Genomic DNA, 13978 nt, shown 5'->3' on the forward strand with positions numbered 1-13978 from the left:
GATGACGAGAGACGTCTGCTTATTTCACTGCATCTGCTTAAATTGAAGGGGAACCTGCTTTTCAACACATAAATCAGTGTACAAGAAGCCGGGGCTGATTCTGTGTCAGAGCCAGATTTAGCTGCTGATGGGCCTGTGGCAGAAACTGATCCTGGGAAAACACCACTTGCAGCTGCATTACATTCCAACTGTGGTGGGCTGGTTAAGGCCTCGCTCACACAGGCCCAGTGACCGATCAGTGACCCCCCCTCCCTATTTAGGGAAAAACGTGTATTCCCCAGCTGGTTGGTGAGAACTGCAATTGGTTGCAGAGAAAGACACGGGCCAGAAGTTGCTGTGAGTAGTTCAACTACAGGTGCCTGTAGACTAAGCTGCTCGTGTTCGCTCAAAACAATGCTTGCATTTCGAGCAGACGCATTTGCAGTAGACTCTGCTCGCTGCTAAAAATATATATTTTTCCTTTAATGCAAAGTCAAGCTGCACAGAGCAAATAAGGAGAGCAGGAGTTCTGGCACATAGAGGCAGTCTATATTTCAAATTACGACCCCACGCAGACTGAAATTCCAGCTGAGCGAAAGCTTGAACAAAGCTGTCGGACGTGAACCTGGTGTGTTCCCGTAGAGAGGCTCATCAGGTCGATGTCATCCATGCAGTGGTGCACAGCACAGAGGACCAGTTTCTTAAACACAGTATGAAGCCGTCGGCGAACTGTTCTTGAGCTAACCTGAAGGCCACATAAAGTTTGGAGGTCTGTAGCGATTGACCCCGCTCTGATTTTACCACCTCATGGCTGAGTTGCTGTCATTCCCAATCACTTCCACTTTGCTATAATCCCACTAACAGCTGACTGGAGTATTTAGTAATGAGGAAACTTCACTGGACTTGTTGCACAGGTGGCATCCAATCACGGTACCACGCTGGGGTCCCTTTCACAAATGTTTGCAGAAGCAGTCGGCATACCTGGGTGCTTGATTCTATACGCCTGTAGCCATGGAAGTGATTGGAACACCTGAGTTCAGTGATTGGCTGGGTGAGTGAATACTTTTGGCAACATAGTTAATGAAAACGAGTTCACTGGACTCAGGTGGTCTCCACAAACCTGAAGCAACTGCACGAACCTCTGAAGTCTGTCTGACCCAGTACTAGTAAGATGTATAATTCTATATGTTGTGATGTACAGTATAGCGACAGCACTGCGTATGGTCAAAGTGTTTAATAAATAATAATAATAATAAAAAATTCATCCACAGGAAGCAGAGTGACTCCGGTTTAAGGACATCGTCCCCGTCCACCTGCTCCAGACTGAACGTCCCAGCAGGCGGCCGACAAACAGCACGCCTTTCTGAGCCTGCAGGACCCTTTCAGTCTGGAGCAGGTGGAGGCTGAGGCCCAGCTTTCACTAAAAAGTCTCTTCCTGTAGGTCAAAGGTGAGATGCTTCAGTCTCTCAGTTTAACAGTTCATCCCAAAATCTTCACTTCTTCTTCCTCACCACCGTCCAGCCATCTTCTTCATCCTGAGTAGGAGGAGGATGTGTCCTGCTGACCGATGGACCAGACGCTTCACACTCCATCTCCTGCACACACAAACAACCATCACTCAACCCGGGTGATTTCATTATCTATATATCTATATATAGATATAGATATATAGATAGATATAGATATATAGATAGATATAAAAATAAATAAAGTTTCCACCTGAAGCCCTCAGTCAGCTGTGTCTTCACACTATGAATGAGCCCCTGACGTACACGGGGCGGGGCCATATTTGGCTTTTTAGTGTCGTGGTTTTTCCAGGAATTTTAAACCTTCATAACTTCATGAAACACATTTGAGTTTTGTTTTAAAACAGCAACCAAATCCATTTTACACCCACTCCACATATCGTAATGTTTTCTGTCTGTTTACGACTATAATATGAGCACAGAAGCAGCACAACTTTACAAACGGACAGAACGAGGATGTAACTGCATCAGAGAAGCTGAAAGATTTTCAAACTACAGTTTCCTTCCATCCATCCAGAGCTGGAGCTGAAAGCAAGACACATACTGGACAGTCCATGGCAAATACTCCATAGTTATGTGATACAGTCATTTTTAAACCACAAAAGGAATCACGGCTAGAAGATCAAAATGGATGCAACACTGCAAAACTCACACAAAATACACTTTTTGAAGATTTCTGCTCGAGTGGGCGCACAACTGATGGGGCTGCAGGTTTTAACAAAGCCTATAAAATGTAATTCAGGTGTGAAAGATTCAGATTACTCGTTCAAAAAGGTTGAACGTCGCTCAGAGATTCTCAGTGGGAGTGACGGAGATCAAAATCCACAGTCCTGATTCTGACCTGTGTGTGTCTGTCAGGTGAGCCGTACCTGTGCGTCATCGTTGCTCTCTTCATCAGACTGTGTGGGCTGAGCCGTGACCTTTGCCCTTTGACTCTTATTCTGTGTCAGAGTGTTGATGGTGTGTTTGAGCTGCTCCAGTGCCCCCTGCCGCCACTGACCGAACATCTGCAGCAGATTGGCGGACACCTACAAACACACACACACACATCACCTTCAAACATCCACACCTGCAGACCAGCACCAAGCGGACGATTCTGTGTTCATTCCTTCAGTTTTTGTTCGGTGTGGAATAAAATAATAAAACTACTTTAATTGCTGCACTTTAGTTCAAACAAGTTGACGTCAATGAGGAAACAACTGTGTGGAGAGTTTAGAGGTTTGAACAGTGAAAAGTTGGCCGCTTGAATGTTTACAAGAACAAAGAGCTCAGAGAAACCGAGTCGTCCTGGAAAGCGTCAGGAAAGAAGAAATAACGAGGCTCAAACAAAGCAGAAGAGATCAAACGGAGCCGCTTTAACAGAATCCGCAGCGCTTTTGTTCAAAAGGCAGCAAAACTTCAAAGTGACAGAGAAGCAGGTGTTGTTAAGGTGGATGCTAAATTTGAAGAAAAGCAGCAGGTGTGACTCTTCTCCAGGATGAGACCGACATGAATCTCTGAGGACTCAACGCCAGCTCCAAAAGGACGACCAGGAAACACCCAGGAACAAAAACCGCATAAAAGAAAGAGGAGGCATCAGATAAGAAAAGTGATGAAGCAGCAGGATGGGCGGACGGGGTTATGGAAACATCTGGGAGCTCATCATCAAACAGTGTTTATGTTCTGCAAACCACAGACTGGCTGTAGCACATCGTGCACCGCCTCCATCTGACTACAGAGCTCGCTGCCAGCTCTGGAGCGGACAGCGAACGCACCACCTCTGCTCGACCATAAAACACGAACAGCCCATTTTCAACCGCGAGTTCTGCATCATTAATCACATCATAGTGAACGCTGCAGCTTCGTTCGTGAGGCAGTACGAGCGCGAGAACTGCCGTGTATTTTCACAAACACAACAAAAAGACTAAACTAAATATTCTCCTGGCGAGAAGAAGAACCGATGAACTCATGCCTCGCTCGTCCTACTGAACTAACTGATGAAGACGTTAATAAGACCACGCAGATATAATGCTGACATCAGGAGGCAGGAAGGTGATGAAGACAACCAGAATTTACATGCAGACATGTCATAAACATGCTGCTTTTATTATAACATCATATCCATGCAGAGAATGAGAAATGTAGTCTCTGATCCCGACGGTTTACTTTTCTCCACAAAAGACTTAAATATAGTGAAGATGAATGCATTTTAAAAACAGGATTTAAAAAAGAAACACTGTTATTGCTGTTGTCTTTGTGTGTGTGTACCTGTGGTAAACTCCCATCATCCACCACTGTATTGAACTCCTGATCCATCAGCTCAGCGATGAAGTCCTCGACTTCGTACTGCTGCAGGTCAGCTGACACACAGACACACGGAGATGTTAACACAACATCAAAAATGACCCTGAAGCTTTCGCTGTTTAATTAAACGTGGTTCTGCTCCTTATTTCTATTCTTAGACTCCACTAGTAAAGCTCTGCATGGCGCACAGTTCAAAACATCTTAAACTGCTCCTCAGTTCATCCTGTCTGAAATATTATAGATCATCTCCCTTTAAACCAAACTTCTTCTGACAGGCTACGTCTTGTAAACAGAGGGTTTAAACTACAGGTGGGCGGGGTTTCAGCGTCTACAGGCAGAGCCGTGTTCAGATGAACATATTAAACATACCCTCTTTCTCTGGCATCTTATTGAGGAGCATTTGGAGCAGTCTGAAGCCTTTAGGCTCACATGGGTTGCTTTTACATACATACCTCATTATTTGAGACTTAAGTTTGATGTGAACATGGAGCAGAAAAGAAGGACAACAGGAGCCCTTTAAACCTCTGAGACACACTTGACTGAGTTTCCCTTTAATCAACTTGATATCGACAGAAACTTTGTCTAATTATTTGTCTTTTCTTATGCAACATTAAATTCAATCCATATCTCACGCTGTCCTTTGTCAGATTCAAAGAACAGACTGAACCGTTGGAGGTTCAAAGTCACTTTTATTCATGCATCCTCACGAGCTGAAACTGAGACGACCCAGATCACATCTAATGATCACTGAAAGCTTAAACTCGATTTAAAGGGTTCACCCACTTCTAATTAGCACCGTAACAACTACACATACCCACCGTTGTCATGGAAATACTGCTGAACCACATCCACCATCCAATCAGCTTTCTGCTGGCCGTAGATGCCTCCAAACCCGTTATCCACCGCAATCTGTCCGACAAACAGAGATGGTACATTTTATTGCTGTGACCTCACATCATACATAACATCAGATTTCTAATGTTGACTTAAGAATAAACGAGCTAATTAATAAAATCTCATAAACAGAGAATCCTGCGAGATGTTGCAGGCACCCAACTCAAACACATCCTCCCCACACGTCTGTTTAAATTTCCCACTTCTTCTTCTATGTGTTGACTCCATCACCCAGCATCCAGACGCCCAAACTCCAAGCTCTACCTGCATTCTGCTGAAGTAATGAATCATTTTGAAACATTTAAAAAGATGAACTATCCAAAGGTCAAAGTTCATCACCTTCTTTTGGTTGCCCCCTTTAGGGATCGCCACAGCAGATCATCTGTCTACAGTCACACCAACTCTCTGCATGTGCTGCTTCACTACATCGTTGAATCTAATCCTGGTCTTCAAATTGTCCTCCTGCATTGCAGCTCCATCTTTACACATCCGAACTGAGCTCCACACTTCAATAAATAACACTCATCTTGGTCAAGAAGGACTGGATTGATGATGATGTGGGTACAGTAACGCAGAATCATGAAGATACTTCCAAAACAGGTCCTCTGTTTATTTGATATAAAACTGCTTTCTAAATCCTGCCGACTACAGTCTACTTAGCAACATAAAAACAATCACCACACAACCCCCGTGTGCCAAAAAGTGATTCCCGGTATTTACACTTCCATAAAAAAAGACATTTTGACCTATAATATGTGAGATATATGTGAACTGTCTCTCGCATGTATGATATCAAGTCATCTTGAGCCACAAACAACATTCCTCTCACAAGGTAGAAGTCGCCGTCAGTTTGTGGCAGAGTGACTTTTGTATTTATCCTTTATTTATCCAGTTAAAAGGTCCCGCTGCCATAAAAATGCTCTGTGTAGGTCTGTGATTTGGTTTAACAGAACATAAGCTCCTCACGTGAGAAGCTGTTAGCATGTTAGCATCATATCGGTTATCGTTGAATCAGTAACCCGTCTGGGTATCAGCTGGACCCGTCTGCCTGCCGCTCCGGAGGCACTCGATCGGCTCTAACTCACCTGAAGAACTGGCCAGGTTTGAAGAACCGCTCGGACTCCCTCTGTGAAGATTTCACGTGAAGCCGCGGAGGCCGCCATGTTGGGTCTGACAGACGGAAGGAGCCGAGTGCAGAAACAGAGATCAGACAGAAGCGATCGTTCAGGAAAAGCGTGCTCCTTCCAATCGAAACGGGACTGTGACAAAAAGCTAAAGAAATAAACAGACATGCATGTAAACTCTGAACTGCTCTAATTGTCAGATTCATCAAGGTGCTGGAAACTTTCCGCCCATGTTGACATTATTGTACTGTGGAGGCCCAGGAGTGCCAAAAGGAATTAAATAAATACATCATTTAAAAAATGAATTGAATGTGTCAATAATTAATTAAATATATCATTAATTAAAATGTCATCAATTAAATACAACTGAAAATAAATAATTAAATGTTTTAAATGAAATGAATGGCCATTTAATTAATTATTGAAATATTTATTTAATGAATTAATTCCAATTTTAAATAATTAATGAAACATTTAATTCATTATTTAATTAATCAGTTTTGTCACTCCCAGCTCTCCACAATTGTCCATGATGTGAATGTCCTTTACCACAACCAAACCGGTTTAAGATGATTTTAGCTTTGTGACATTGTATGTTAGCCTGGTATCAGAACACGGGCACACTGTGGTCATAAATGGATGAACATGACATGGAAGATCTAAGGTTTTACAGATTATGTAACTGAAAGAATGTCTTCCCCTAGGAAGACCATTGACTAACCGCACTTACTTTTAAATAGCAAATGAGAAAATGAGAAACACGTAAACTCTCATAGACTGTATATAAATGATGGATGTAGCTGCTGGTTTCCACTGTTGTCATTTTAGTTTTTGTTTTTTTTAAACCAGACATTACACACACAGGAGACTGCTCAACTGTTATTGTACGGTGGCCCTGAGAGTTCAAATGGACTGCAACTTTTAAAAAAACACACACCAGCAAATAGGAAAATGCTGCAAAAGCACACAAAACACAAAGGAAATAGAAAAAGACAGCAACAAAAAACTGAGGAAAAAAATCAGGAAAGAAAACAGAAGCGTTTCTTGGGAAACAAAAACTTGACTGAACGCCGGGGGAAGTGACACGCTAACAGTAAACAGTAACAAACATGTGTGTAGAGTATTAAACGAATAATGTGATTAAATCACTCATTGCCTTACATCCTTAGATCTCACAACACTAATGAACCCTCTGCTTCTTTTGAACGTGCCTCACTGCAGTTCTTTGCAGCTGTTCAGTCAAGTGTCCCAGAAACACTTCCATTTTCTTTCCTGATTTTTTTTAAAGCTTTTGCAGCATTTTTTCTCTTTCCTCTCAGGGTCACCATCATCATCCTTTTCAACACTAATGTAAGATGAATGGTATGTATTTGCGCATAATAGAATCAAATATGTACTGTTGTCCAGTTTCGATCTGTGCAGGTTCTGTTGTCCACCTCCAGGTGGCAGCAACTCAACAGAAATCCACCTAAACATAAGCGAGACTTACAAAAAACAAACAAACCTACTGTCCATAATTTTTATTATTATTTTACTTAGAAATGTTCTACATTCATGCTGTCTTCATCTGCTGTCTGAGAAAGGATTTGGTTCAGTTTGAGGCTTCTCAAATGTCTGCCTCTGGATGGAGGCCTGAGTGAAAGCAGGTTAGGTTCCAGATATCAGTTCAGCTCATATGAAAGCAATAAGTTCTCAGGAATATGGCATTAAAAGGTCTCAGTGTGCCATTTGTGAGAGTTATTAAGGAGTTTTTCAACACCTTTCACTGATTAACATCACTGTGAAAAAGAGATTCTCAGGGACGGCGCTGAGCTGCAGTCCGAGTGTTTCATAGTGTTTGTACAGGGATGTGATCCTAAACTGCAGACCCTGAAATCATTTACTTGTTGTTTGTGTATTCACTCTTCCTACGACCTCTAAACACAACCAGAACTGCATTTTGAAACTGTATTAAACAATTCATACATTTAATGAAATGGAGCTGATCTCCACCCGGCACCGCTGTTGAATAAAATGTTGGAGGTTTTGGCTCATAGGGATCGTTTTTATGGCCAAACTTATTATTGAAAACTTCAGCCATGTTTAAAGTGAACATCCATCATCGTAACACAAGACAGAGAATAAGAAAAAAAGCATAATAACTAAACTTTAATCGCACAATCAAAGCACAAAGAAGAATTTTAGTTCATTGGCTGACGTTACCTCGGAGTCTGCAGCTGTGGAGATTGTGTTATTGCAGCTGTTTCACTTTTCCAGACATTTTCAAATATTCACCTAATGAATGGATGGAACGCTTGCTTCCTCACCTCCCCAGTGATCCTATTAATATTAACTCACATGTTCACAGTCACATTTTTCCAGGTTTCCTTCAGCACCGGCAGCAGCAGCTGTGTTGCTTTTAGTCTGTATTATATTTTTAAATGTGGCCCTGAAGCATGCATTAGTTCTGTCGCTATAGGCCCGGAGGAGCTTTCTTCATCTCTAATTTCCTTCGCACTCATTGAATTTATTTATGTACTGCTCTTGCATGCCGTTGCCTTTCTGTCTTCTCTCTTCAACAGTTTGTGCTCTATCTCTGTGCCTTTCTCCTGGAATAATATAAATTCCCACAGAAAGGAATCTCTGACACTGGACCTGCATATTCCTGATGTTTGGTTGATGGCTCCACTAACCTGCTGAGTTGTTTTTCATATATTCTTTTGCTGTTTGTCATCCCTTTGGGCCTTTGTGTTCATCTTTTCTCTTTTCCAGTTACTCCAACCTTTTAAGGCAGATATTTGGTGTCCGTTCTGATGGAAGCTTCTTCCTTTTAAAAGGGAGTTTTTTTTCTCTCCACATGCTTTTATCTCTGTGATCGTTGCTATTTATTTTACCTTACAGTTTAAAGTGTCCTGGGAATACATATATTGGAAATTGGCAGTGTATATAATTTATAAAAATAACCAGAAATCCTCCAAAATGATCATTTGAGCTTTCAGTCATTTACAGGTAGGTCCATAAATATTCGTATACCCTCAAATGAAAGCTGAGGGTCTGCACATTATGTCCATTATATAACTAGAATTGGAATATGCTTCAGTAAACAGGTGAAAAAAACATAAACTCGTGTCAATGTCCAAATATATTTGCTAAGTATTTCTGTGTTATGCTTCCTTCTTCTGCGTTATTAAAATTTTGGATGCAAACTTTGTCCATACAATTATTGTAGAGTTTTAGAGCCTGAAGCAACTGCTGTTTCGATTTGGCACTATAGAAATAAACCTGAAGGGAAATGTTTAAACTTACTGTGCAGCCATTTTTCATGTAATACATCAGTAGGCAGGCCCAGGGCTGCACATGAGCCCCGTGATCACCAAAACCAATGCACTCTGCTCTAAACCAGCTCTTTACACTGAATGTGTTCCCTTTCTGCTTTGTTCAGTCCCCCATGTGCCGCTCAGGGTGAGCAGATGTCCCTCTTTAGGGGGAATCTGATACATGTTGACGAAGATGTCGCCTGCTGGTGAGCTGGTCACCATCTTTTGCTTTCTGTACTCCGCCAAAAGTTGAAAGTCATATGCAAAAATTATTTGGGGAATATGATGAAGGCTACCTCTGATAAAAGGAAATAAAAACTGCAAATTAACTGGGTTAAAGTGGTGGAAGGTGGTTGTATTGTTTCCATATCTATTTAGAAACATTGATGTGTCTGAGAATTTAGTTCGTGGACGCCTCAGAGAAAGAAAAATGATCATTTTTCTTAAGCTTATTAAAATAAATAATAATAATAACAATAATAAATCCTTGATCAGTTTAACAGAAACCTTTATTGTCAGTGCAGAAATGACGATCACATCAACTTTATAAACACAGCAAATATAGAAACAGTTTATGGCCAAAAGTATGTGGACAGCTGTACACACATGACAGCGTAACATGCAGCTGTTTGTGTTAAAAACACAAACACAACAAATCCCTTAAAAACACATTTATGTGGAACTAAACCGTAAAATCACCACAAACGCCCAAAAGGACTGATGACGTTTCTCAAGACGAACTTTAAAACCGCAAAAATAATCTTTCAGCAGTACCTTAAAATATTTCAGTAATCTCATCCTCAAAAAGTCGTCTAATTACATGATAAATATAAAGTAAAACAAGTGTTTATTTCAAGATAAAACTTTCAGTCTTTATAAAATAAGACATGTCATTAATATTTGATTTAACCTGGAAAAAAACTAACCTCGTCTAAATAATGAACACTTCATTATGACATCACCACATCATCTTTGCACACCACAGATGGAAACTGGGAGATTCTTCTTTAACAGGCAACAAGATGCTAAATATTTGGCTACACCCAGCCGGTGCCCTCCACGTACTTTTGGCAGTACAGTATGAAATCACGGGTCCTCACAGACAAACAGAAAAGTGAGGGTCGAATTAATCAGCTGCTGACCTGCAGCTTTCTGTCTCTCTGACAACCAATTTATTGTGAAAATCCTGCTGGTCTTCTTTTTCTTTCAGAATAAAAGCTCATTCAGACAGGATTTCACTGCAGGCTTTTAATCCTCCTCCTGCACTCTCTCCTTCTCGTGCTCTGTTTCTTCTTTTACTGATTTCAGCACCCACACGTTTATCTGTGAATCCTCTGTATGTATGTGATGTTTCCTGCAGTGCGTGAGGGCTGATCTGGATGTGAACTCCATTTTTAAGAACTAAATATGAATTTAGAAACCTCAGAAAAAAACAAAAAACCCTTCATGGCTCCAGAACCCAGACCAGATCCTGGACCAGCAGCTGCAGGTGTTTGAGTATCAGACTAATATTTCATCACCTGCTCTGTCTGAAATATTAAATCCTGTCTGAATGAGATGGGAAAAGAAACACTTTGACATGAATGGATGAATAAATGAGGAGGTTTAAAAGCAACGATGGAGCTGCAGCTGCAGAAGATTCTCTGGATCTTAATCCAGGACACTGAGCACTGTGATTGGTTCCTGTCTATGACCACGCCCACTCTGAGCAGTCATTGGCTTATTTCAGTTGTGTCTAGGTTCTGATGCATATATTTGTAGAAATGTTTTATGTGTCTTCAAATGGTAGCTGGTTTAAAACACATAAAGTCTGTGCAGCAGCTGGATAAAATTTGTGCCTTGAGGCGACTGTTGTTGGGATTTAGCGCTGTATAAATAAAACTGAATTGAATAAACGTTACTGAGCGTGAGCGGGGCAGAAATCCTGGTCACCTACAAGGTGAGTCATCCCGAACTCCTCTGACCATCAACATCTGGCACACCGATCTGAGTCTGAGCGCCAACATCAAACTGATGCTGGTTCGCGTGACTTCACCATCAAACTAAATCCTCTTCATAAAATAAATGCTACGCGAACAGGAGTCCAGAAGCCTCATTCATAAAACATGTTTACACGCATGTCAGGGAGGAAAAGAATAGAAAAGTGCCATTTAAGTACTAGTCCATTTAACCATCATTGCGCATTAGTTTATCTGCAGTATTTGTACGTTTACACCAGAGAAAATGACCCACAACTTTCCGAAACTATGGCAACTACAGTACCTTCACCTCTGGATTCTCACGTGAACATCATTTATTTTTTTATTTGACAGGACAGTTGTGTTAACTGCAGTAATTTTCCACAAAACAAAATTAAAACTAACAGGATCACGTGTTGCTACAATCTACTAGTGCATCTAAAAACCATTGAATATCACAAAAAAATAAATTTGTGGTAATTTCAATAAATAACTTTTGAATATTTTGACTAAAAATGATGGTTTTTGTTTTCATTTTGGTGTTTATGGCTAATTACACCATTACAGCTAATGAAAATCAGAAATCCAGTATCTCAAATTATTAGGATATTTCCAAAGATCAATCTAAAAAGGAAATGCAGAAACCTTTGAAAACTGTATCTATTATATAATAATAATAATAATAATAATAATAATAATAATAATAATAATAAAAAGATTTGTCATCTTCAATAAACATGAAGCAATTATTTTGAGTAAAAACCCGAAATATATAAAATCAAAGGTTAAAATTAGAATTGTGGGCAGAATATATTTTAATAATAATAATAATAATGTAATAATGTGTAGTTTATTATGTTTTGATTGTATACACAGTACTCTTTTGAGGCTCCATGAATTACTGCATCAATGCAGCGTGGCATGGAGGTATGGATGTTACTGAAGCTCAGGTTGCTTTGACAGAAGCCTTCTGTGGATCAGGTTTTTCTCATCTTCCTCTTGACAATCTCCACAGATTCTCTGTGGGATCCAGATCAGGCAAGTTGGCTGTATGATTAAGCATGATAATAACATGATAATAACACGGTCAGCAAATCATTTGGGAGCAGTTTTAACATTGTGAGTGGTGCTAAGTCCTGGTGAAAAGGAATTTGGCTTCTCCATAAAGCTTTCAGTGAAAGGAAACATTACTTCAAAACCTCCTGGTAGATGTCTTGGTGTAGACTCAATGATCCAGATAAGGAAATCTCAGAAAGTTGATTTCGTTCATCTGGATTCAGCATTGTCTGTGGGAAAAAAGGTTTCATCACTCATGTCAGCTGACTGCAGGTTTCCCCAACTTTATATGATCATTTCTGTCACCTATCTCCAAGTTTCTGGCTTTGGTCCTGAATCGCTTCGTGTGCAGCACCAAACGCAACATTCGAATCACGCTGGACGACACCAGATGAAACAATGGCCTCTTATGAGGCCGTTACATCTTCTTCACTTGTGTTGCAGCTACCGGACCAGCTCATAAGAGATTAGAGGACAAGCCCACCCTCGACACCAACCAAGTGTCTCTGTCCAGTCAAGTTTATTTATAAGCACATTTGAAAACAACAGATGTAAAAAGTGCTGTATATCTAAAAAAGATTAGAAGATAAGTAAAACAGCGTGGATAAAAAGTCATCGGAACGCAGTCCGGTTTAAAAGCCAAAGAATAAAAATACTGTCAACTGCCAGAGCATCTAAAAGCATCTAAAAATGAAAAAAGGACCAAGAATGGACTCGAGTGGCTCCACATAAGAAAGGAAGATGCACACCTAAGCTGTAAAATTGTTTGGTAAAGCAAGATTTAAACCATTCCAGCCCCTTTTATTCTGAAACTCTTCAGTAACACTGCTTTGACACAAAAAGGAATAGAGAGAAGGAAAACAGCTTTCTCCAGGACCTTAGACTAGAAAGAAGTTTAGAAATCAGTCAGAAGTTGGATAAAACTGTGGGCTCAAGGTTTTGCTTTTAAACAATAGACTCCACCACAGTATGCCACAGCCATTGATAATAGTGAGTAAACTCTTTGCTATAGTGCCAAAAATATCCATCAGTCGCCAAGATGAATGTCCAGGAGACATTTTGTGGGTTTTAAGGGGCAAAGACACAGACTCAAAGTGGTCAAAAGCAACAGAGGATGTGTGAAACGATGGGTCAAAGCCAGGAGGGATGATATGAGACCGAATACTTACAATCCTGGCATCAAAAGCAAATTCTCATCTACTGCTTTGGACTCTATGAGAGGAGGAACCAGGAGGATTAACAACAGAGTTAATAATGCTGAATAAAACCGGGTCGTCTGTGACAGTTGTGAGAAACAATATCAGACAAACACTTTGTTTTTACTGGAACGCCGCTGATAATTTAACAGAGACTCTCTAAGAACATGAAAAGACACCAGAAGTCTATCCTTTATTTTTGTTCAGCTCTCCTACACACCCGTCTGAGTGCTTGGGTGGCATTATTTAACCAAGGCTGAATGTGAGGTTTCAGATTTTTGAGAGCTGTTACTTCAAGCTACATATTTCATATACAAAGGCCAGGACTTCAGACAGACACATTGATGCACCGTGGGTTTTCCACTTGACCCTATTGTGACTAACTTGCATATGGAGAAAGTCAAGAAGAGGGCTCTGATATCATTCCTGAAACACCACCGAGCTAATGGTTCAGGTATGCGGATGACACCTGGGTGAAAATCAAATCTCAGGATGAGCCACAGTTCACTGATCTTATTAACTTGGTGGACACACACATCACGTTCACCAGAGAGGATATAAAAATTACAGCTGTGCATTTTCAGACTGTGAAATTACCACATTACACAGGACTCTGCAAAACAGAGCGAACACCAGTCCCACAGACAAAGTGGGCAGAGAAGCAGA

General features: G+C 40.7%; 1 protein-coding gene across 1 annotated transcript; it reads right to left on the reverse strand.

Moving 5' to 3' along the window:
• Positions 1 to 1198: 1198 nt before the first annotated feature.
• On the reverse strand, positions 1199 to 6076 carry tsr2 (TSR2 ribosome maturation factor). The gene is made up of 5 exons (XM_026153733.1): positions 5768 to 6076; positions 4607 to 4697; positions 3753 to 3844; positions 2375 to 2533; positions 1199 to 1574 (listed from the first exon to the last, which is right to left on the reverse strand). Exons 1-5 carry the CDS (start codon positions 5972 to 5974, stop codon positions 1473 to 1475), a joined length of 651 nt encoding a protein of 216 aa, XP_026009518.1. The 5' UTR covers positions 5975 to 6076; the 3' UTR covers positions 1199 to 1472.
• Positions 6077 to 13978: the final 7902 nt, after the last annotated feature.

This window comes from Astatotilapia calliptera, chromosome 20 (assembly GCF_900246225.1).
Source record: "Astatotilapia calliptera chromosome 20, fAstCal1.2, whole genome shotgun sequence".
NCBI classification, from domain to species: Eukaryota; Metazoa; Chordata; class Actinopteri; order Cichliformes; family Cichlidae; genus Astatotilapia; species Astatotilapia calliptera.